Genomic DNA, 25,009 nt, shown 5'->3' on the forward strand with positions numbered 1-25,009 from the left:
ATTGACTGAAGACTTCTGTGTCCTGCAAAGTGGGGAAGGGAAAATGAAGAGGGAAAAAACTTTGCAGATATTTCTGCAAGGACAAATCCCTGGAGAAACTCAACACCCAGGACAAGCAGTCCTGGGGGCACATGAGGCTCTTGGAAAGCTCCTGGCCCCAGAGAAACGTGTCTATATTAAATTCTACTTATAATAACAGTCACCATCCCTGGCAAAGCTTCCCAATTCCCTTTTAATTCCCCTTCCCAAAACAGCAATCAGGGAATGGGTGCATCAACAAGGAGAAGGGAAACTTTCCCCACCAAGGAGTTTGAAAAAGGGATCATCTCCAAATCCACCCTGAGGCCACGAGCTCAGGATGCCCCAGACACCCTGAACAGATCAATAATAATAACAGTGGGATAAAATAATATAATAATAAAATAATAATATAATAATAAAATAATAACAGTGGGATAAAAAACTCCACAGGATTCCTCAATGTTGGGAGAGTGCTCCCTCCCAGCCAGAGGCAGCAGTTGTTATTTTGGCTCCTTAGGAAGGAGGTTTTTTTACTGCCAAGGTTTCCAGAGGACATGACACAGCAATTCCACCACCAGGACATTTCACCTCGGGAAGACAAACAAAACACAGGGAGAGAAGATGTGGAAAAGCTCTCTGTCCTCTATTTCTCCCATCCCCTGCAAATTAACCAACCCAAACTAACTCCATGCTCACCTCACAGAAGCATCTCCCCAACAGGGAGCAGCACTTGCTGCTGTTTGATGTGCACAGAATTCAGCTCTGCATCCTGGCTGGAAAAACTGAATTTCCCATCCCTTGGGTTGGATCTCCTGGCCACATCTGACTGTGAAACTCTTGGAAAACTCCAAACAGGTGATGCTGCTTTGAATGAGGCTGAGCCTGGAGGGCTTTTCCACAAAAACCTCCCCAATTTGTTCATGCTGGAGCAGAGAGACTCTGAAGGATCTCAGTAACAGAAATCATTCAAACACAGCACCATTTAATGGGATAATTGTTGTGAGAGCCAGGAGATGGGTGCTGGAACTGCACTGGCTGCTCCCTGTGTGCTTCAAGAGCCCTCCAAGCCCTCACTGATTTCTGGAGAGTCCTGTGAGTGTCAGAGCCTGTTCTCATTAATGCTGCTCTAATTAAACACAGATTTAAAAAGCAACCTCAGCCTTGCAGCAGGGATTCCACAGACCCCTTCCTTCCACTCCACTCCAACAAGGGCAATTTGCTGATGGAGCTTTAGTCCCTTAATCCACCTTTCTGGAGGAGGAAAAATAAATCTTCAAAGCTTCCCAGCCAGCTTGTGGTGGCTGATTAATGAGAGCAGCAATGCTGCAGACTGAACCCATCTCAGGCCCTGTGTGTGTTCTGTGTTTGCTTTTCACCAGTTAATACCTGACCAGGTGAAAATCCACACAGCTGGAAAAAGAGCTGAGCTTGGCAGCTTGGAAGCAAAACCTTGCTGTCAAATAAAGAATCTGTGATTTCTGGGTGGAATGCTGACACTGGACATTCCCTTCTGGACACCCTGGCAGCCAACCCTGAGCCCAGGTTCCTCCCAGGAGTGTCAGGCACGTCCCCAGCATCTCTCAGAGCTGCCTCAGCTCTGCCCTGGCTTCTGCTCATCCTTTCCTTCTCTGGCTGCCCAAAACAAAAGAGACAAATGAGGAATTCATCAGCATTCCCTGGAATTCCACCCCCACAGCAGGAGTACCCAACAGCAGTGAAAGAAGTTTACATAAATTATGAGGATTAAAATTCCCTGGCTTTGATATTGCTGTGCTGGGATTATTAGTGTCAGATTTGCATATCTAATTAACAAGTGAGACACAAATTCAGAAGCAAACTGTCAAACTGCTGATCTGACACTGAAGAGCAAGAACAAAATGGTAACAGAATTTTCTGAGCTGGAAAGGATCCACAAGGATTCTCAAATCCAATCCCAGCTTTCCACTGTGGAGCAGATTTCACTGCCAGGAAAGGAGGGAATTGTAGAAGAAGCTGTGTGTGGCTCTCAGGGTGTGAGGATGTGTGGGATGAACAGCTCAGGCACTCATGGAACACCAAGAACCAGCTCAGGGATGGGAGCAGCTTCATTCCCTGGTCCCTGATCCACAGGGAATTCATTTACTGCAGAACCCAGACCTGGGAAGGTGCAGGAAATCTGCAAATTACCAGTGGGAAATCAGGAGTATCCACAGCATCTTTAATAAATCAGTTTAACACTTTCCATCTCTGCAACACACAGGGGGTACTGGTGATTTTGACTGATTTTTGTTAGGGTTTACCAGTTTGAATTGAAGAAATGTTCACACAAGTGGCAGCAGGATGGAAAGGAAACCTGAGCCCCTCACACCTGAGACAGAGCACAGGGTCCAAGGTTTAATTCTTTCCCATGTCCAATATTGGCACTGTGTTGTAGATCATCAAATATGCAAATTCAGGACTTAATAACTGTCCCTCCACCCACTACAGAAGGGGTAAAATGATGAGCTCAGAAATGAGACAATTCAAATTATTCCTGGGTTTTCACACAAATGCACAAACTCTGTTTCCTGAACTTGCAGTTTCTGTGTACCAAACACTGGGATGGATTTTGTGTTATCAGTTTGAACGTTTCAACCATCCAAGCACAGATAAAAGAGATGCTCAGGTTTCTGAATCACCCAAGTCACCTGCAGCCAGATTTTTGTGGAACTTGAAATGAGCCAGGCTAAAGATGAGCAGCCTGACCCCTCCTGCTCCAGGAAGATTTCCCTGCAGTGGATTCCCAGCTTTTCTTTGGCACTGCCATGAAAGAAGCCCTGCATACCAACTGTGTGTAGATTACAATCTCCAGGGCAGAAAATATCTATTTGTAGGTAAATCCTCCTCACCACCCACCTTGTTTTCCTCAGCACCTTCTAAGGGAACAAAACTCATTTTTTCCTTTCACTGTGATTTCGATTCTCTTAATGCATTAATTCACTCTCTGAAGTTCATGGTGGCAAATACTGAACAACACATGATTTATTCAACTGTTCAACAGCACTGGAGTGGAAACAAATAACTTCAGTTACTCCTCCTCTTACTACAAACTGTGCAGCCAAGTGCATTTGTGTGGAGATACAAACTTTGCAAGGAATAGAGCTGGGGCTGTTCTGCAGGGCTGGATTTTGGTTTCTGTACTCCAGCCCCAGGTCCCAAATCCCTCTGCTGCTTCCCAAGCTGCTCTCCCCCTTTTTGAGGGAACTCACTCATGTATGTGCTACAGCCCACGCACAAATAGGTCATTTTTTTCTACTCCAGAGCTTTTGAAAAGAATAAAAAAAGTCTCTCTCTGGGCAGTTTCTGTTTGAACAAAGCTGTTTGTGAGTCCCCACGAGTGTTGTGTGGCTCCCTGAGCCCTTGGAGCAGATTTATTTCATTTATTGTTCCTGGGTCACCGTGTGGTTTTGGCACTGGGGGAGAGGAAAAGCCGATTCCAAAAATCCAAGTTGCAGAAATCAAAGTTCCCAAAAGCTGCCTTGCAGGATGAACAAACCTCTCTGGAGCAAAGGAGGCAACCCCACATTTAACCCAAAGCATAAACACAGCAAGAGCCAGCAGTGCAAGGGGGAGCAGAGTCTAAAGGAGAAACACATGGGGATGATGCAGATTTGGAGAAAACTCCAAACCCTTCCCCTGGCACTTCAGGATAAAGGTTCAAGAACAAATTCTGCCTCAGGGAAATCCTAATTGCTACCAAAGGAAGGCTGGAGAGTTTTCCTGGAGGAGCATCAAGGGGAATGAGAGCTGGCTCTGAGGAGTTTCATGCTGCAAATCCCCCAGCAGAGAACAGATCCCAGGTCTGATTAACCCTGCCCTGGGCTTGGATCAATAAAATGGGAACACAGATCTGTGCTGGGGATGATCCTGAAGATGAAAATCACTTATGGTTAGAAACACGCTCCCAAAAGCTTTGGCAGCTCCAATCTGTGCTTGCACAGCAAAACTCTGCCACAAGGCAGCAAGAAAACTTTAAATTATATCCTAATTCCTTGGTTTTCCAGCAAGGAACACAAATGCCACGTGCATCATGCCCCTCTCCTGTGTCCCTGAGGAAACCACAGTGCAGACTGGCAGGAAAGCTCAAAAATCAGATTTTCAAAAAGCAGGACACCCATCAGCAGGACTATTCCCTGACCACATCACAGCCTCCTTAGTTAAACGATTAAATTTCCCTAATAAACACCCTCCACACTGTAAAAAACCTGGATGGAAATCTGCCCAAGTACTTTTACAATCCTAAAAATTCAGCTGGGGGCTGAGAAGTTTCAACCTTGCCTGAAGAAAGCACAACCTGCCCTGCGTGTAATCAATCCTATAATTAGCAATATAACAATTTACCTCCCAAAGCCCGGCTCAGGGTGGCTGTGAGACATTTCCAGCCAATATATCTTCCCATAACGACCATGTGCTGCAGCTTTGGGATGCCTGAGATCCTCGGAGGGGGAAGGAATCTCACACAATCCCCTGGGAAAGGGCAGCACCAGCCTGCAGCTTCCTCCTCATCACCCAAAATGCACAAATACACTGGCTGGGATTTTGTACAGTGGATAAATGATTTAGAAAATCCTCACCAAAATTGTATCTCCTCCCAATCAACAGCTTTAAAAAGGCACAAAATTCCAGTGGAGCAGAACAGATTGAACGGGAAATGAGGAGGGAAGAGGCAGGACGTGGATTTAAAGGATTGGGAATTTGGATGGGGTGAGTCACAAGAGGGACAGAAAATAGCATTTGAACAGAGAACTGCAAAAAAACAGCAAAAAAAGTGATAAAAAGTGCATGGGGAGAGATGTGTGTGCCCAGGCTGGCATCACCACCCCGAATCCATCCCTCCAGAACTGAACCCTGCACGGCACCGCCCCAGACACACAGTGCTTGCTGCCAAAAATAAACCCCAAAAATGCAGGTTTTGAGCGCTATCAGCGCCGGGAAATATCTCCTCTCCCAGCTGGTGCTGAAAGCAGCTCAGGGTGTGTTTTCAGCACCAGTTGCTGGTGACAGATAATTGTCATCCTCAGCCAAACCGAGAGCACAGCAACGTCCAGCCCGGCCCTGCAGAGCCTGGGGAAAAGGGAAAAAAAGGGGAAAAGGGGATTTTCATTTTACCCTGCCCGAGCACAGTGCTGTGGGAGAGCACATGGAATCCTATTCCATTCCCAGGAAAAATGCACGCTGCATTTCTCACACTGCTGGGCAATCAGAGAGGCTCCCTAGCCCACAGCTGGCATTTGGGGCATTTTGTGTTTCATTTATTACGAGTGGGGCCACATTTTCTGCTGTGGATATTGAAGGTAGGCAAAAACCCCTCCCAGGATGCGGCGAGCAGAGATGATGCGGATCTTTTGGGGAAGGAGAGGGTGAGAGGAACCACGTGGAGCAGGACAGGGAGGATCTGCAGAGGTCACTGAGCCATGGCAGGACAAGGGATTTTAGAGCCCATCCCTCCGTGGGAAGGGACACCTTCCATTCCGAGCAGGATGCTCCAAGCTGGGCACTTCCAGGGATGCAGGAGCTTCTCTGAGCACCCCGTGCCAAGGCCTCCCCACCTTCCTAGACAGAAAATCCTTCCCCAAACCCCACCTTAACCCTCCTTTCAGCCAGCTGGAAGCCACCGTGGGGCTACTTACAGACACACAAACACGCCACCAGCTTAGCAGCATCATCGGGCACGGGGCAGGTGGGGAAGATGGGCTTGAGCAGGTAGGTGGCGAACACCAGAGCCACGATGTACTGCGAGGAGGGCCGGATGATGAGCAGCTCTATCCAGAGCTTGAGGAAGGCGGGCAGGGAGCCGTACACCTCCAGCATGTAGGCGTAGTCCCCGCCGGATTTGGTGATGGTGGTGCCGAGCTCGGCGTAGCACAGCGCGCCCACGATGGAGAAGGCGCCGCACACGGCCCAGACCACGAGAGACAGCCCGGGCGAGCCCGCCTCCCGCAGCACCCCCGTGGGGGTGACGAAGATGCCGGAGCCGATGATGGTGCCCACGATGATGGCCACGCCGTTGAGCAGCGTGATGTTCCGCTGCAGGGCCACCCCCTCCGCCGAGCCGCAGGGCGATGGCGAGCGGGCGCAGCCGTTCTCCTGCGCTCCTTCCAGCATCTTCTCCATGGCTTGCTTCTCTTCATCCTGAGCCAGCGAGGCGGCCGAGCCGGCGGTGCTGCGCTTCTTGACGGCGCTGCCCGGGGAGCTGCCCCCGCTGGCGGACATGGTGCCGCAGCAGCGACACGGCCGCGCCGGCCGCTTTTGTTCCGGCGGGCGGCGGTGGGCAGGGCTGAGTTCGGGGGGAGGAGGAGCGGGAGACGGGCAGGAGGAGGAGGAGGAGGAGGGCACGAGCAGGAGAGCGGGAGCGCTAGGGGTGAGGCAGGGCCCGGCATGGCTCCCGGCATGGCTCCCCGGATGGCTCCCCGCACGACTCCCCGCATGGTTCCCCTCATGGCTCCTCTCATGATTCCCCGCATGGCTCCCCGCATGGCTCCCCTCATGGTTCCCCGCATGGCTCCCTTCATGGCTCCCCCCATGGTTCCCCCCATGGCTCCTCTCATGATTCCCCGCATGGCTCCCCTCATGGTTCCCCTCTCATGGCTCCCCGCACGGCTCCCCTCATGATTCCCCTCATGGCTCCCCTCATGATTCCTCTCATGGTTCCCCTCATAGCTTGGCCTGACCCCAAGGAGAGAAGGGGTCCGCAGCGCCCTGGCCCGAAAGGGAGCCAAAGGAGAGGAGTGACACCTATTCTGTCCTGGGTGTTCTGAGTGTTCCCAAAAGGGAGCAAAAGGAAAGGAGTGACACCATCCTACAGCTCTGTGCTAGGTGTTCCGAGTGTCCCCAAAAGGGAGCAAAAGGAAAGGAGTGACACCATCCTACAGCTCTGTGCTAGGTGTTCTGAGTGTCCCCAAAAAGGAGCCAAAGGACATGAGTGACACCATCCTACAGCTCTGTCCTGGGTGTTCTGAGCGTCTCCAGAAGGGCCCACAAGGAGCCAAGTGCCACCATCCTACTGCTCTGTGCTGCGTGTTCCAAGCATCCCCAAAAGGGAGCAAAAGGAAAGGAGTGACACCATCCTACAGCTCTGTGCTGGGTGTTCTAAGCGTCCCCAAAAGGGCACACAAGGAGACAAGTGCCACCATCCTACATCTGTCCTGGGTGTTCTGAGTGTCCCCAAAAGGGAGCCAAAGGACAGGAGTGACACCATCCTACAGCTCTGTCCCGGGTGTTCTGAGCGTCCCCAAAAGGGAGCCAAAGGAGAGGAGTGACACCATCCTACAGCTCTGTGCTGGGTGTTCTGAGCGTCCCCAAAAGGGCCCACAAGGAGCCAAGTGCCACCATCCTACCGCTCTGTGCTGCGTGTTCCAAGAATCCCCAAAAGGGAGCAAAAGGAAAGGAGTGACACCATCCTACAGCTCTGTGCTGGGTGTTCTGAGTGTCCCCAAGTGCCACCAGCTCTGTCCCGGGTGTAGGGGCTGCTCACTGCCCCCAGGGGAGGGGTTCAGCCCTCCTCTGCTGCTGTGCATTCCTGCAAATAACACACCCCTGTGAACATCCAAACCTGCAGAGCTGCCTCTGCCAGCCCCATCCTGCCGTGCTTTCCATCCCAGTTCACCCCTCTGCATCTCCTGCACCTCTGCATGGGCACTGTGGGACTCAGCCCCTCCTGTCAGACACAAAATCGCCAAAAGGGCTCGCCTGAAAAACAAATGATTCACCAATCTCTTTGCAGATGGCAAAGTCCCCAAAAATTCTTGTTTGCCAAACAAAAATATAAAATAATTCACCCATCTGGCTGTTGTGCAGGCAAAAAAGGCCTCACTGAAGGCAGAGGTTGTGCATCCAAGGAGATTCACTACAGTAACACCCAAGGAACCAATCCTTCAGCAAATTCAGATTCCCTTTGCCCTGCTGGGAGGAGAGGAGCTCAGAGGCCCCAGCCTGGAAGCTCTGACCCCAAACATTCCCTCTGGGGGTGGCAGTGGTACCTGTGAGCAGCTGCTTCCCAAACTCCAGAGCCCAGGGCTGGCTCCTGCTCCTGCAGCACCCTCTGTGCACGGCTCACCCAGAGCATGGGGCTGCAAGGTTTTCTGCAGAACTCCAGGGAGATGGGAGATCCACATTCTAGGGGAAAAGGCACATTTTAGTTCCATTTCATTCCCATCAGACCAATCCAGCCATTGCAGAATCCCAACCAGCCCAAGCCTTGGAGCTCTGATCCAAACCTGACATCTAGTGGCTGCTCAGGGGCTTAAAATTCTGCAGCTGACTTTAGGTAAACATCCAGATTCTGGAAGAGAGCAAGGACAGAGATTACCTCGGCACTAAGCACGCTCCTCCAGTTTTCAAGGAGAAATGGGAACCTGAAGAGACTGAAAAGACTCTGACAATTAATCAAAAACAAACAACAAAACATTTATCACAGGTTTTCTGTAACCCCCAAAGCCTTTTTTTACTTTACTAGTTTACCATTACAGGCCATTCTTGTTACTGCATTTCATGATTTATCCCAGGAGCACAAAATCAGGAAAAGAACCCAATACTTACAATATATGAGATTATCCCTGTGCCAGCCTTGTCACATCAGGATCCAGCAGACAGGACTGGGATTGAAATTTAAGTATTTGCTTCAGGTGTTTTCAGGTGAATTCTCAAACTCAGTTTTATATTTGGGGGAATAAAGCCATTTATGGAGGGATTTACTTCTCCAGTGCTCCAGGCCAAGTTCCTCAAGGCCAGTAATGACCTAGAGCCAGGATGTGCTGAGCTCGGAGGGACTCACAGGGATCAAGTCCAATTCCTGGCCCCAAGAATCCCTCCATGGGCATTTTACACCTGATATGAACCCACACAGACATTTCCTGAACTCTCACAAGAATGGGACAGAGTTATGCTGTCCTCATTCTCCAAAATGGAATTTTATTCCTGGACTCAGCTGAGAACTGGAAATTCAGCAGCCACTGAACTGCCCTGTTCCAAACCAACCTCGTGCTTGCCTCTATTGCAAATGAATCCCTGGGAGTTCATTCTGCAACTGTTTTTCCATTTGTATTGCTGAGAAAACACCAGCCTGGCATTGGGGTGTGCTCCAGAGTGCTCGATATCTTCAAAGCACTTCACAAATGCCGAGTGTTGTTATCAGCCTGGCCCTGAGCATTAGCTCTCCTCAGGCCCCCAAGTTATTCCGCTGCACCTTTGAAGAATATTTGATTATCCAATCAGTTCTCCATGTGCTAACACTCAGAGTTTGGCACATCAAAAAGGAGGAGGGAAGGAATGATTTGTCACAAGGACAAACAATGAGCAGGAGCAGCAGCAAATGGACCATTTGTGAGGAGTGATGGGGATGTTTTGAACCCGTTATTTGGAAAAGCTGCCTTGATCCACTCACCCTGCTGGCAGCAAATCCCCCATTTCTTCAGCAAACACTCAGCTGTGCTGATAAAGAGCTCAGAGCTGCTTTTCCTGGGTAAATGGAAGTGGTGGCAGCTTCTAGAACCATGGAATGGTCACAAGAGCAGAGCTGGCCTCACTCCTAACCCAGGCCACTCTGCAGAAGAAAACAGGCTGCCCACCCTCCAGCACGGCTGGGGAACCTTCTAGAAACATCACCTGCAATTATTTTAGAGGGATTCCTTAACTAAGAATGGAATCTCCTGTTTTTCCTATCCAGAGAAACTTCTTTGGATGAATGCAGCTCAACAAAACCTGTGTGACAGCTGGACTCCAGGTGTGGCTCAGCTGTGAGACAGAAATTAATGCTTATTTTTTTGTTCACAGAACTGTGGGGTGCTTTGGGATGAAGGGACGTTAAAGCTCATCCAGTTCTAACCCTGACACCTTCCACTGTCCCAGGCTGCTCCAAGCCCTGTCCAGCCTGGCCTTGGACACTTCCAGGGATGGGACAGGATCCCACCCTCACAATTCCTTCCCATAGCCCATCTAAACCCATCTCTTTATCATCTTTTAACTTTATCAATAATTTCATTTATCTGAAGGGGGTTTTAGGGTTATGTGATAGCCACAAGCAGCAGCTGAGTCCCAGCACCCAGCTCAAGGCTCAGTGTTCCCCAGGTCAGTGGCAGGACAGAGGAAGGAGCTCAGCTGACAGCTCCAGTTCAGGAGCTGAGGAAGGATCCTGAAAGGCTGCAGTGCTGCTGGACATGGCCTGTGGCATCTGGCTGCATGGGATCAATCATGAGATTCCCTTCAGCAGCACACAGAGCTCATTGTTCTTTCAGTCCAGCACAGCTCTGCACAGTCTTTCAGAGCTTGGAAGCATCACAGAACAGCTGACAGCTGACCAGACTCCACTCCTAATGAACTGGGGCATTCCCAAAGAGCAATTCTAATGGGTTTTGGGCAGGAAATCTGATTTTTTTTAAAAAAACTTGAATAGCTTAATTACACAACAAGATACAGGCATGGGTTTCTCTGTTCCTTTATTGTAGTTGCACTCTAATAGAACAGTGTAAAATGCAGCAGCTGAAGGGTTCTAAACATCAGGGAAAAGCTTTGGGGAAGGGCCTGTACCCCAGGAAAACAAAGCATTCCCTGTTCCAGGTGTTGTCTACAGACAGTGATTTCAGTCAGGTAACACACATTAAACACACAATGGCACAAAGGCCACAAAAATGAGATGCACAAAGAGAAAAAAAAAGCTAAGATTTGCCAGGAAATACAACTAAAACATCCCAAATGAAGGCATGAGGGGATCCTTCACCCAAAGCAGAATTCCAGTCCTCTAAAACCCTGTGGAGATCAAAGCAAACTCCAATCCTGGAGCTTCCAAAACCAGGGAGAGCCTCCTGATGCTCCTGCCAGAAAAGGCAGCACAGAAGTGGTGAGGAACAGCTGAAGAGAGAAAGTTCTGGAATGCAGGAACAGGGATCAAACATCCCAGGAGCAGAGAAAGTTCTGGAATGCAGGAACAGGGATCAAACATCCCAGGAGCAGAGGGAGCTGGGAAATCACCCAGGGCCAGGTGAGAGAGAATTACAGAGAAATCCTGAAAGGCAGCTGGAGTCAGGTCTGCTCCAAACCTGCTCCTCCCTTCCCAGAATTATTCCTGGGACAGTTTTTAACTCCTGGCATTGCCGCCCCAGAAATGCCTCCCAGGGCAGTATTTAGTAATAAAGTGACTCTCAAGCAAGGAAAATACAAATATGTGCTTGGCCCTTTTGTATTGTGCCACTCAAAAGAGCCCAAAGATTCCTTTTTAACTCAATTGTGCAAAATCATCACAAAAAATCAGCTCTAACCCAACAATCAAAACATTTTTCCACACAGAACTGAGGGAATAAGGCACAGGAATTCTATCCCATATCTTGTTTAAAACATAATTATTTTCCTGAAGTTTACATTCACAAGGTCGATAAAATCATTGTAACAGAAAAGTTAAAACTGAAAACAAAAAACAAACAAACAAAAAAATATCAAACCAGTGTGTTCATTTGCAGATTCATTCCAACAATCTGCCCTGCCTGCCTTAAGGAGATGCTAAAACACTACACAGAAATGCAAAATAAATGTAACAAAACCCCTGTAAAACTTCTTTTTATAGCATAGTAGACTTATTTTTTAACTACATTTACCCTGTTTCCAGATATTTGAAGTGATTAGTGCTGAAATTGGAATTTTTGTCATTTTATGTGAGTAAGAATAGGTGTGATTTGATGTTAATATGGAGACAGCTTCACTGTGTCCCTGGGTAATTCACTATCCCCTAACAAAGCTTCCATGGCAATACCTGAACAAAGGAAATCTCTGGGAGAACTTGAAATAAATCCCTCTGAGAACTTCAGCTGGGTCACTGGGAAGGGAAACACTCCTCATTCCCTCTGCTGGATGGTTCAAAAGGGAATTACATTTACAGGAAAATCTGATTGAGTGGAGCAGAGCATGGAGAACTCTGGGTGGCAGTTCCAGAGAAGCTGGAATTAAACACACCCTGAAATAATCTGGATTTTGGGTTTGTTGGGAAAGCTGGATCAACTGGTGGTTCTTCTCAGTGGATCAGAGAAATCCAAAAACTCAGTGGAAATTGGAAAAGCAATTTAAAACTGAGCAATTACAAAAGATTTTTAAAAGATCCACTCATAAATGATAGAGAGATGGATGCACAGCCCAGTGGTGCTGAGGCAGAGCTGGTTTTAAATAAAAGGCAACATTAAGATGTCTTTGTATTACAATTTTTTCTATTAATGAGTAGAAAATATCTGAGCTGCTGCCATTTTTCTCCTCAAAAAAGTGTCTGCAAGAACAGCACTGAATGAACATCTCAAACTTAATGAGTGGATCATAATTATTATATGTTCAGGCAAAAAGTAAAAGAATTATTTTGCTGTTCCCAGAATTGTAGCTTTATTTTGGAATGTATCATTCTCCAGCAAAATCATCACTGATGTGGTTTTGTAGCTACAAATCTGGGTGGTGATGATGGCAAAGCCTGCAGAGTTCAACTGAGATCATGGAATCAGAAAATCATGGAATTCTTTGGAGGGGAAAGGACCTTGAAGCTCATCCAGTGCCATCCCTTGCACTGTCCCAAAATGATCCCAGCCCCATCCAAAGGGAGATGGCACAGCCAAGATGGAAATGTTCCCCCAGGCAGGGAGGGAAACCAAAGAGCTCCACTGAATTCCTGACAGGAAAAATATCCCACCCTGGGATAGGAGATTTCCTTCCTTTAGCACCCAGAGTCACTGCAGGTGAAATGGCCACGGGGGACAAAGGCACAAGTGAGGCACCAGAACTGAGGTAGAGCTACAGGGGAAGGAAAGGCAGGGTCTGGGCACTCAGCTGGTTCAACAAGATCATCTCAAACCCTGAAAATCATCAGGGTCACACTGAGAAGTGTTAAGGTGCTTTGGAACTGAATACTTGGACTTTAAAAAAAAATTTGAAAGGTCTGGATTTAGCATTACCAAGGTCATGGCTTCACTGAATCCCACCAGGAATGAAACAGGGAGGAAAAATTCCTCAAACACAAGCCATGGAGATCACTCCTCACTAGGAATCTGGTGCATGAATTTAATCTGCTAAATGCAGCAGAGCCTGGAGGGCCAGAGAGAAAGGTGAGACAGAAGCAGGTTTGGTAGGATGTGAGAAGTCAGTGATCCCTGGGGCAGCTGGAAAGGCTCAGAGCTGGCAGCTCCCACAGCTTGGTCCACAAATCAATCCCAGCCCCCTGGACCTCCTTCCCATAAGGTGCAATAAAAACAAACTGGTCCCCACTGCTCCTGAAGCTCAGTGTTTTTATAGGAAATTCATCTCAAGGCAAAACTTGGAAGAAATAAAAGTCTTTTCTGAGTGCTGTGTTTTGGCCACACTCTCCTAGCACAGGTCTGAGGAATTGATTTGGGGTTTTTCACCTAATCCCACTGGGAGGGTCAGCTGGGCTTTATCTCATCCTGCTTTCCTTTGATGTGATCAGTTCTCTGGGATCAATTGCACATTTTCACCTCATCTGCTGCTCTAGCCACTCTTGAGATACTGGTGAATTCTCCTCCCTTCTCTTGACAGATTGTTAACACAGGAAAGCAAAAGCTGCCAAAGGCAAAAGCTTCTACAGTTGGTAAAGGTTTCAGAAAAAATCTTCTGGCTCCTGATGTCTTACAGTGGGCACAAACAACACACCCACAACACAGACAGAAAGTGCAGCCAAAGAATGGAAAGAGATCCTGGAAGTCATTGTTGTCCTTGTCATCCAAGGAAAAAGGAAGAAGGTGAAATGTCTGAGACAAGCCTCTCTTCCCAGACATCAAACAATTCCCCAAAAGGACCTGATCAGCACTGATATTTTTCTTTTCTTCCCACTTCCTCCTCCTTAGCAGTTTTTACTCAGGATTATTAATTCTTGCAAGGCACTGAAAGAGCATTTGAAGAAACACAGAACAATTCAGAGAAGGAGCAGGGAATGAGCTCCCCATCCTTATTTTTCACTGTCTTAATAATTCCTTACTGACCCCTGCCTCAGAACCAGTCCATTTGCTAAGGGTTGATATTATTCACTTCTTAAAAAAAAAGCAAAACTAGAAAACCCCACAGCTTCCCTAGTGAAGCAGTGGCAGTGAAGGGGGATGGATAGGAGGGGAAGGATGAGAATTGCTGAGCAGCCTGGGCTGAGGTGGGGGCAGAAGGATGAGCACACCATGTAGCTCATCAGAACAATTCAGAGAAGGAGCAGGGGACAGCTCCCTGTCCTTATCTTTAATTGTCTTAATTGTTCCTTACTGACCCTGCCTCAGAACAAGGGGCTCCAAGGGAAGAAGGAGTTGCTAAGGATTGATATTATTCACTTCTTTAAAAAAAGCAAAACCTAAAAAACCCCCCAGTGACAGGCAAGGAAGGGACATGGATCTGAGGGGATGATGAGAATTGCTGAGCAGCCTGGGCTGGGGTGCTGAGCTGGAGGTGGGAGAACGAGTTCATCAGAACAATTCAGAGAAGGAGCAGAGGACGAGCTCCCCATCCTTATTTTTAACTGTTAAGGGTTAATATTATTCACTCCTTTAAAAAACCCCAATGACAGGCAAGGAAGGGACATGGATCTGAGGGGATGATGAGAATTGCTGAGCAGCCTGGTGAGGTGCTAGGGGCTGAGCTGGGGCTGGAAGGACGAGCGCACCGTGCGGTTCATCAGCGGCTGCAGCGGGCGGAAGTTGTCCACCATCCTCCTCTCCTCCTCCCCGTCCGACGTGAACAGCAGCGTCCGAAAGGCCTCCAGCTGGGAAGCACAAAGGGCCACTCAGTCACTGCCCACAACTCCCCAACTCTGGGAATTCATGGCAAGAGTTTGGTGAGGTCAAAGGTAGCACTGGGTTTGTGTTCTGAGGGGTTTCAGCACCCACAGCTTTGTCAGATGCTGGTAAAGCCTGTCCTATTATCCACAGCAGCATGGAGGAATTATCACACCTGCTGGGAAGCACAAAGCCATTCCAGCCACTTCCCAGAACTCTCCCACTCTGGAAATTCATGGCAAGAGTTTGGTGAAATCAAAGGTATCACTGGGTTTGTTTTCTGAGGGGTTTCAGCACCCACAGCTTTGTCAGCTGCCGGTATGGGAGAATTATCACATGCTGGGAACCACATTAAGGCCACTCCAGTAACTTCCCAGGAATTCCCCCACTTTGGGAATTCATGGCAAAAGGCAAAAGTTTCTCTTCTAATTAGAATTTAGGCAGTGGCCAGGCCTTTATTCTACCTGCAAGGGAAATTGTACAAACCCAGCTTTTTCTGCTTTTTCCAGTCCTTTTGACCAGGCAGTTTGATCCTATCAACATGGCAGCTGAAGCTGATTTTAGGGTGAATTTGATGCTCATTACCCAGAGATGATCATCTAATTCCTCATTGAATCAGGACTTGTCAGCTATTTGCAGACTCTGGGGTGGTGACACAGGATTCAAGGATTGATAATTATCTAATTTTATAAATGTATGTCTATCATTTAAAGTATTGTGGATTGTTGTATCTATATTATCCCTGATTGTAAGGTTCTAGCTTTACTACATATATTGTTGAAGGATCTAATAATTTGGAGCAATTTGCTCTTGGTGAAATCAAAGGTAGGGCTAGGTTTGTGTCCTGAGGGGTTTCAGCACCCACAGCTTTGTCAGCTGCTGGTATGGGAGAGAATTATCACATCTGCCATCCTTAGGGAAATTAAATCCCAAATAATTACCAGTCACATCCCAATGACACCTGAGAGAGCTATTTCCACTCAAATACTCCATCCAACCTCCAACTGCAGCCTATCACCCAGAAAAGAGGGAAGCCCAACAATCCCCAGGAATTATCACATCTGCCATCCTCAGGGAAATTAAATCCCAAATGTGGCACACCTGAGAGAGCTATTTCCACTCAAATACTCCAACCAACCTCCATTTACAGCCTCTCTATCAGCCAGAAAAGAGGGAACCCCAACAGCCCCCAAGTTGTTCTCTCCCTGGTTTATAACTGGATTAAAATAAAGCAGATCAGCTTTTAATGCTCACAAGGCCATTCCAATGGTAAATCACTGCTATGAGAGCAAAGAGCCAAGAAAAAAAACAATAAAATGAGAAAAATTTCAGTTTAAAAGAATGCCACACTATACCTGCAGCTCTCTGTTAACAATCTACATCTCCCAAAATCTTCCCTTTTTCCCTTCCCTCCACAAAAAGGTTGCATCATGCTAAGGAGAGCAAAATTATGAGAATTCCACTAAGTTCCTAAACCCCCCAAGTTTTCAAGGGGCAGCTTCCAGAATTGTGTACAACAGAGTAAGATAAAACTCTTGAGAATAGATGGAAAAGTTGAATAAAGCTGGGAAAAAACATCTTGGAGAGGTCTGAGGTCTTTCAGTGTTAGTGGCTGTTAATGGCAGGATTCCTCCTCAAATCCTGAAAAGTCTGAAAACACAGAGAACTTTTGTGTTCTCCCAGAGAATTGCTGGTGAAAAATTGGTTCTGAGCATCTCTGTGTGAGGAAAGGAAAATTAAGATTTACCTGATCCTCATCCACCTCGATTGGTTTCTTCTTAATGATCCACGTGACAGATTCAGTGAGGGGGGGAGTGGTCAAGGAGCCAGCGTAGGTCCAGTAATCAGGGCAGGAAGGGATCAGACACGAGGGATCAAACTCATCAAACTCAATCACAGTGTCCTAAATAGCAGGAAAAACATTTTTAGGGATGGTGTTTTGAGGAAAAAAAAAAAAAAGACAAAGTTGAAGATCTTGACAGTGAGGTTAGAAATTGTGTGCATGGGAAATTGGGTATTATTTTATAATTTCCATTATTTATAATGGTTTTATTTTAAACCCCTCAGATTTGTATAAAATTGGGGTTGAGGTGTAAGGGGTGTGAGCTGCTGAGCAGGCAAAATTGCAATATTTCTGCTGTCCCCACAAGCCATCAGGAATTCAGTGCAGGGGAAGCAAGGAGTGAGAAGGATGCACAGCCCAAGACTTTGTGGGAGCTGGATGCAAACAGGAAAAAGGGAATAAGTGGTGGAATAAGTTCATGTAGCTGTGCCAGATCCTTAAGAGACTGCAAACAAAAAGTGTTTTACTTTTCACCACGTCATTTTAGGCAGCAGGAAGAGGACTGACATTTTATTTAAATTAAATATTCCCGTCTCCAGAATATTCAATCTCACAAGTGGGATATCAGACAGAATGTAGGAACTTCAAAACCCAGGATTTCCCACACAAACATTGTTCCAGGGGGATTTTCAGGATATAAATTCACCTGCTATAAATTATTTTATTGTCCCAATAGGTGTATACTCAGATTTGGGGAGCTCTTCTGGCACTGAGCTGACGTGTTTGGTGTTTAGCTGGCAGAGCTGGCACTGCTCTGATATAAAAACTTGTTTTGTTTGGGCTTTAGAAACTCCTTCCTGTGAGAAGCAGTGGCACAGCGACTTCAGCTGGATGGGATTAGAAGTGGAAGAGGTCGATGTGGTTTTTTTCGTGCACTGTAAGGAGGGAAGGAGGAACTGCTTCTGTCAGAGACTCAGCGCTCCCTCTCCTGGCAGGAGCCTGCCAGGAACCATCCCATTCCCCCAGCAAGAAAAATCAGTGTTTATAAAAAAGCAAATCATCTCCTCAAAGATCAGACAAAGATCAAAAAGCCCTAATCCCACAGTAAATAAACCCCCACCTCAAGCCTTGTAAGCGGGAACAATCCCCAGAGCAGCATTTCTTCAAGAGGTTTGGAAAGCTTCAAGTATCCAACTCCTCCTGAAAAATCAGCTGCCCTTCCCACTTGCAAGGTGGCAATCATAAAACTGAAGGAAGAAAAGCTTTTCTGGGTGTTTGGTGCTTCTGCAGGAGTTCTCTGTGCTGGGTGGGACACCTCAGAGCACTGACCTTGTGTCTGACTGCAGGCAGGGCATCCACCAGGGTCTGCAGCCCCTCGTGCCGTGCTCCCAGCTGAGGGACAGAGAGGGGGTGCACAATCAATAAGCTGATCAATAATCAATCAGTTCTACTCATCCATCTTAGTATTTTTTACTACAGCAATCACAGAATATTTAGGGTTGGAAAGGAGTTCTGGAGATCATCCAGCCCAAGGATGGTAGGAACACATCCAGGGGGGTTTGGAATGTCTCCAGACAAGGAGATTCCTCCCAGGGCAGCTGCTCCACCCTCAGCATAAAGTTCTTCATATTGAGGTGAAACTTTTTCTAGTTTCTGACCATTGCTCCTCATCCTGTCACTGGCACCATCCTCTGGCACCCCTTGGAAACATTTCTATGGATTGCTGGGATCCCCTCTCAGCCTTCCCTCAATTGCCCTAATTGCCTTTAACAGAATGCAAACAGAAAGGCCCCATCATTACAGCTGGTCCCAAAGAATGAAATTACCTTCAAGAACACTCCAATAACAGCCAGGCCATTCCCTTCCATCACAGCATCCTCAAAACTCGGGTAATCCACAGCATTCCAGTGCACCAAATGCAGCTGAAAGGGCAAGGAGGGAGAAATCATCCCCTGCACAGAGCACAGAGCCCACACCTGACTCCAGATCCTGGCTGCTCCTTGGGGAGTGAGGCATTGCAGTGAGCTCCCCACAAACCACAGGAATGAGGAACACAGTGCTCTTGGTAAATAATGGTCCTTCCTTTTCTTTTTGCCTTTTGCTATAAACAATAGTTAAAACCCACTGCATTTCCCATCTGTAACAGGGATTTGATCTGTGGGAGTTTGCCTCCAGGAACTGGTCAAAGGCACAGACAAAGCTCAGTGTTCCAGCTCTTCCTTCTCCTCCCAGGAGGAGCAGAGCACCCTGTGCTCCTGAGGAACATCCTCCTGCACACAGCAACCTTCCTGTGCACTGCTGACAGCCATTCAGGGCTTTTGTGTGATAAATAAACACCCCAGCCCAGAAAGTCACAGTGTCCCTGTTAACGAGGACCTTGCCAAGCTGGCAGCACCACCATGAACACATCTCCTTAAAAAAAAACCCATCATCACTTGGCAAATCCTTCTCCTTTGGTCAAAGCTGTCACAGTTTCACATTTTCACTGACTTCATCCTTTTGATGTTTTCTTCCTGAGTAGTTACTTAAGCATCAAAGTTTTGCTATTTTGGTAACAGTTCAACAGTTGCAAACAGAAATTAAAGTGACTTCTTAAGAGTGCTTAGTATATACTTTGTTTCTCTGATAAATTTAGTAACAATAAACAAAGTAATTTTTAACTTTCACTAATGGGGCCAATGTCCAGTTTTCAGGCTGCTCTTCTCCAGAAAACACAGTGAAAATGGATTTTTATAGATGAGCTGTAGCACTTCAAAACAAACTGCAAATTTGGGAGTTTTCACAGACACACCTGAGACAAGTATTTGCATTGTTCAGGATTTCATCTCCTACCTCTGCTGGGTAAAATTTGCTGTCAACTGTGTGCTCTGAGCCCCAGTCATTGATGGCTCCCCAGTGGAAGTGGAACTGCTTTAACCTGTACTGGTTTTCCAAGGGACCTCCAACGATGACTAGAAAACAAAACAAGACACACACACGTTAATAAACAGGATTTAGAATTGGCCAGAGAAGCAAATCCTTGGAGGAAAAAAAAAAATTGCCCAAGAAAAAGTATCAGGTGGAGGAACTCAAACAGTGCCATTTCTACACCTTGCCATGACCAAATTATTCAAACATTCCTGGTTTTCCCTGCCTGAAGAGTCTCCTCAGCCACCTCCTCTCAAGGGAAATTTTTCCCAGTTGACACCAAGTGCTGAGTTTCACATTCTCACCCTCTGTCAGAGCAGGAGTGCCAGGACAGCCTGACCAGGTGACACAGCAGTGACACATCTATTCAATGTATTCAGTGACATCCCTGTGAGGATCTGTGAGAAATACTGACATTTCTCATGACAAGACTTCAAAAAGCAAATATTGCCAAACAAATCAGTGTATGGAGTCAAATGTTCAAGTCTCCTGCAAGCTACAAAAATCCAAACATCTCATTCTGCTCCAACAGAGCTTCCACACTGCACAGAGGTCAGCCAGAAATCTGTTCTGTTGTGCCTACAAGCTGTTCATGAGGATTTAAACAGCCAGTCTGTCACTGGGCAAGTTTCTGAAAGATTTAATGAGCAAAGGTAGAACTTCAGTCTGTTCTCCTGATTTCAGGCCTCCCATCCTTCTGCAAACACATGAATGAAAAGCCCATGCCCAACTTTCTGCTTCCACTCATTCAAAACCATCCTGCAAGGTCATCTTGCTAATTATGGTATCAGAGCATTGGTAAATGAGAAACTTCCCAAGGACTAATAACACTCAGGGAATCAGGGAATCCTTTAGTTGGAAAAGAGCTTTTCCAAGTGTCCATCCAGCACTGAACCATCAGCACCTGCTGATTTTTACTGAACTGTAGGCCATGGGGAAGTTTTACAGCAAGCCTTGGTATAAAGCACCTAATCCCAGCACTGCTTTTGGAAATAAGTTAATCACTTCCATGCTAAGGAGAAAACAATGAGAGGCATTAAGAGATTTTCTTGTAATTTTTTTCCTAAAAGCCAGCCAGCAGGCTTGAAATCCTAACCAGACAGGCCTGTGTGTGATAAAGGAATAAATCCAAACGAGCTGTGCAAAGTGACACTGAATTAATTCCATCCCCTGCTGCTGAGCTCTGGGCATGGATGCAATACTGGAAAACCCCAGTGCCCCATCCCTGGAAGTGTTCAAGACCAGGCTGGATGGGATTTGGAACACCCTGGGATAGTGGAAGGTGTCTCTGCAGGGGGTGGAATGGGATGGCTTTAAAGCCCTTCCCACCCAAACCATGCTGGGATTCTGTGCTGGAGAAGGGGACAAAGATGTGTGTCACACAGCCAAACCTCTCAGGAGTGACAATTCTGTGCTCTAACACAATCCACTCCTGAGCATGTGATGATGCAAACCCACGAGTGACTACAGATTTGTGTTGACAACCACATCCACTTGAACATTTGCCTCAGCAGTAACTCCAGGCACAGACCCACATTTGGAGACTCAGGTTCCTGCAGTAACCACCAGGAAGGAATCAAGCAGGAACTTCAGTCCCTTTAGAAGCATTTCTTCTCAATTTACAATCTTGACCATTTCAAAACAAACCAGAAATGTAAGGGGCTCCAACAAGAATCACACCAGGTGTTCCTTGCAGCCCTGGCTCTGTTCCAGCCTGGTTTCTGATGGCACCACACACAGACAGACCACATGCTGTACATACCTTCCCCTCACCCTCTTCTTCCTCCTCCTGCTCTACCTTCAGCTTTAGCCCAAGTCTTGCAAACCCCAGCTCAGCATTCAGGCATTTTTGTCTGTGCTGGGTGTCTTTCTCATCTTCTGTTTCAACTGTGGTGCTTTTGTTTGTTCCCAAGCTTTCTTCTCTGGGTTTCTATGATTGTTAGACAGAAGCTGGCAGTGAGAAAAATCAGAAATAGCAAGAGTAAAGAGAGGAAGGTGGAAAGGAGAGAGGGAGACACCTGAAAAGTGGGGGTTAGACAGCAACACCTCACTGTCTGTTCCTTCTCTGTCATTTTGGAGCCCTGACACTGATTGATTGTTGCCATCCTTCCCTTCATGGACCTGAACTCATTTAAGGAAGATGAGGATGATGAAAAGGCAGCAAATGCTCACAGGGAAAGATTTACCTTGAGGTAAATCTTACAGCCAAAGCAGATCAGACCTTTCAGGTGAGCACCAGCCTCAAAGGCCTGATGATTCCAGCCACAAAAACTGCTCCTGTGCAACTAAATATTGCATATTTCAACAGAGAGGGGAGTGTGGTTTATAAAGCAAAAGGCTGTTCAATGAAAAGCAAAGCCAATCTAAAGTCAGTAAATTAAAATCACTGATGAGGGAACAAGTGATGCCTGTCCCCTAACCCAACCTCACTGAAAAAACCAGCTGGAGAAACAGAAGGGCAGGATTCAGGTTCAGCATGATGTCAGTGCTGAAATGAGCAAGGGCAAGGAAATTCCTTGGAAATTCCTTGGAAATTCCTTGGAAATTCCTTCCTGGAAATGGATTATTCTGAGTGAACAGCTAAAAACAAGATAAACAAAAGGAGCCCCAAACATCACAGGAGCTCCCTGCATTCCACCACCACCGTTTTTCTGCAGTGTTTTATCAGCCTCTTTCCAAACATCAACCAGAAATGTTGGTGTTGTGAAGACAAAATGTTTGTTTGTGTGCTGGAGGCTCCCTCCCCGAGGACATTGCTAAATCCCTCAGGAAGCTAGAGGAGCTCTCATGGTGAGCAGGCACTTTAAACACAAATTACTCCAACCCAACAGGTTCAAACTTGCTCAGGGTCCTTCAGTTTTTGCCTGCAGGACAAGCTGGGCAATCATGTGCTTCACAACAGCCCTGACCAATTGTACCAGCTCACCTGCCCTTGTGAAATATCCCATATTCTGCAATATCCTTTGGTAAAGGCAGCTTTGAGAAGGAACTGTGGACAGAAAATCTGGGATTGGGGAGCAATAACTTGATTTTAAGTCTTTTTTTTACTCTATTGAGCCTTTAAAGAGGTTGAGCTGCTCAGGTCAGAGGTTTATTCCCAATGCATGGTTGGATTTTCCATGCACTCCTGCTTTCCCTAAAACAGCAGGGACACACACACCTGCTCCTGAGGGCAGAGCTCAGTGTTATTTCATTCCCTAAAACCCCACTGAGATAACCGTGTGTGCTTTCCAACTGCAACTCATTTGGCTGCTGATAATTTCAAGTGCATTAAATATCTCTATTAACACCACAAAAGATAAGTGGCAGGTTACTTCAATAAAGAGCAGTGATGGAATCAGGTTTCAAATGGAGTAGGTACACATATAAATGACTGAAGATTGACTCACGTGGGCAAAGTTTATTACAAAACCTCCAAGCCAGGGCACTGAGGCTTGTGAAAAGAGTTTCAACACACAGCAGGGGATTTGTGCACAATGCCCATGGTAATAAAACCACTGTAAAAGTGAAGTCTGTATAGAATTTCATAATTTTCCTCAGCATTTTTTTACTGTACATTCATTTTTACATCAGGTCTTACATCCCACATCCTCAGCATTAAACAGAATTTTTTTTTTCCTCGAGTTTTTGCTTACTTGATTTATCAGTAGAATCATCAAACTCCACCAGGAAGGAGTAGCCATTGTTCCAGATGTGCAGACAGGTGGTGGGGTCGTAGCTGATCTTCAGAGGCTTCAGGAAGGGATCATAAACACTGTCCCTCCACTGGATGTTGATGGGAGACTGGCGGGTGCCTCCGGGAATGGTCAGCGGGCTCTGCCACAGCGGATGCACTGCAGGATGAGGAGAGGAGAGTCAGGCTCTGATACAGAACTTTCTGGCAAGGGAAGGTGCTGTGTCACTAAAGGCTAATTCGAGTCAGCTGGTGCCCAGGAAAGCAAAAGAAAAATAAAACATTCCAGCTGCATGACTCAAAGCCACACAGGGAAGCGCAGTATTTTGACTTAGAACCATGTCAGTACCTTTCTGTCGCTGCAGAACGTTCTGCAAAGAAATTGTCCCCTTATTTCCCATAAAAAGTGAATTGTTTCCTACTATTGCCAGATTTTAAGGCAGCTTTGTTTGACAGTTTTCTTTACACACCAGCACCATCAGCTGAGCTGGGAGCGTTCCAGACATAGAAGAATTCCCACTGGGAAGGAAAACATTCTCTAAAAGAAACACAAGCACAGGGGTCACTCCCAAAGGGGGCTCAGAGCTCCTGCAGCACCACACCAACCCTGACCAAAACTGCTTTGTGCAGGCGGGTCCTGCCGATCCCACCCCTGCAAAACCCAAACCCAGCAATTCTGGGGAGCCCCTCTAAGTGGCACAAGCAGGATGGGGACAGGAATGGTTTCCACAGGACTTTATTCTGCTTAAAACCAGAACCACCACCTGTGCCACCTGTTCACCTGCACACAGCTTTGGGTGCTTCGTTCCTCTGAACCCCAAATCGTGATGTTCTGAGCATCACTCTACAGGCTACTTCGCTAGATAGACTTCTCAGTGTCTTTTAAACGAGGAATTAAAAAGAAATTAAACCTTCCAACCACTCACACGAAGGGTGACCCAACAGCTTCCCCCTCCCCACCTCCCGGTTTCCCTCAGCGAGGAGCAAACTTTACCGCGCTCCGTAAAGTCAGCTCGGGCAAAGGCGGCGCAAACCACTCCCTATGTTTAAACCACGGCCACTTCCTGACGCTTCAGCCGAGGACAAAGCCAGCACAGCTCCCTGTCCTACACAAAGTTTGGCAGCGATGGCGGAGCAGAGGGAGAGCGGCACTCACGGGCGTCTCGCAGGCGGTACGAGCAGCAGGCGCCCAGGCTGCAGCGGCGGCTGCCCGGCCCTGACGAGCACGACGAGGAGACAGCGGCCGCCCAAGCGCGGCGGAGCAGCGGCAGCATCGCGGCGGAGACCGGGGAGCCACCGCCCAGCCCGGCCCGGCCCGGCTCGGGGCGGCCCCTTCCGGCACGGCCCTCCCGGCATGGCTGAGGGGGCGGGCTGGGGCCGGCCTGGGCTGCTCCCCGAGCCGTGACAGCCCCGCTGCAGCTCCGGGCAGGGTGGGCATCGCCATTTCCCGTGCTCGGAGCGGTCTCCGTGTCCTTGATAAAAGTGCGTGCCCTAACAGCAAGTGCGGCCCTTCATGTCCCAAGTGATTCCCTCACAACAGGTACGGTACAAGAGTATCGCCTCACGGCAAAATACTATTTACTCCCTCAAACCGAAGTGTTTCGCCTTATATCAAGTGTTTTCCCTCACAGCAAGTGTGTGGTCCTTCACATCCGAAGTGATTCCTTCACACCAGGTACACTACAAAAAGAGCATCGCCTCACCCAAAAACATGTCCCCTCACACCAAAATAGTGATTACTCCTTCACACTGAAGTGTTTCTCCTTATATCAAGTGTTTTCCCTCACATCGAGTATTTTTTTCCCCTCACACCAAAATAGTATTTACTCCCTCAAACCGAAGTGTTTCTCCTCATATCAAGTGTTTTCCCTCACA

General features: G+C 47.4%; 2 protein-coding genes and 1 long non-coding RNA gene across 3 annotated transcripts in view; all 3 read right to left on the reverse strand.

Moving 5' to 3' along the window:
* The window catches only part of SLC7A5 (solute carrier family 7 member 5), a 28,531-nt gene extending 22,231 nt beyond the window's left edge, over positions 1–6,300 (reverse strand). The window contains exon 1 of the mRNA XM_033069478.2: positions 5,670–6,300. Within this exon, the coding sequence (XP_032925369.1) occupies positions 5,670–6,252 (583 nt within the window). The 5' untranslated portion in view covers positions 6,253–6,300. The remainder of the gene's footprint in view (positions 1–5,669) is intronic.
* A 969-nt stretch (positions 6,301–7,269) lies between these two features.
* Positions 7,270–8,403, reverse strand: LOC117001491. The gene is made up of 3 exons (XR_004419061.1): positions 8,256–8,403; positions 7,818–8,154; positions 7,270–7,728 (listed from the first exon to the last, which is right to left on the reverse strand). It is a non-coding gene; the product is annotated as an uncharacterized LOC117001491 (long non-coding RNA).
* A 2,052-nt stretch (positions 8,404–10,455) lies between these two features.
* CA5A (carbonic anhydrase 5A) lies at positions 10,456–24,442 on the reverse strand. Its single transcript, XM_033069913.1, has 7 exons — positions 24,291–24,442; positions 23,097–23,294; positions 19,387–19,505; positions 18,381–18,476; positions 17,884–17,946; positions 16,519–16,674; positions 10,456–14,758 (listed from the first exon to the last, which is right to left on the reverse strand). The coding sequence occupies exons 1-7, from the start codon at positions 24,406–24,408 to the stop codon at positions 14,624–14,626; spliced, it is 885 nt and encodes a 294-aa protein (XP_032925804.1). The 5' UTR covers positions 24,409–24,442; the 3' UTR covers positions 10,456–14,623.
* Between the last annotated feature and the right edge of the window lie 567 nt (positions 24,443–25,009).

The sequence above is a fragment of the Catharus ustulatus genome, chromosome 11 (assembly GCF_009819885.2).
Source record: "Catharus ustulatus isolate bCatUst1 chromosome 11, bCatUst1.pri.v2, whole genome shotgun sequence".
NCBI lineage: Eukaryota > Metazoa > Chordata > Aves > Passeriformes > Turdidae > Catharus > Catharus ustulatus.

Bases quoted from the DNA above. Each gene is read 5' to 3' on its own strand.
- CA5A (XM_033069913.1), bottom strand. From the start codon at position 24,408: ATGCTGCCGCTGCTCCGCCGCGCTTGGGCGGCCGCTGTCTCCTCGTCG. The intron at 19,506-23,096 runs GTAAGCAAAAAC...TTTGTTTTCTAG, and splicing joins TGATTCTACTGATAAATCAA to TCATCGTTGGAGGTCCCTTG. The intron at 17,947-18,380 runs GTAATTTCATTC...TCTGTCCCTCAG, and splicing joins TTATTGGAGTGTTCTTGAAG to CTGGGAGCACGGCACGAGGG.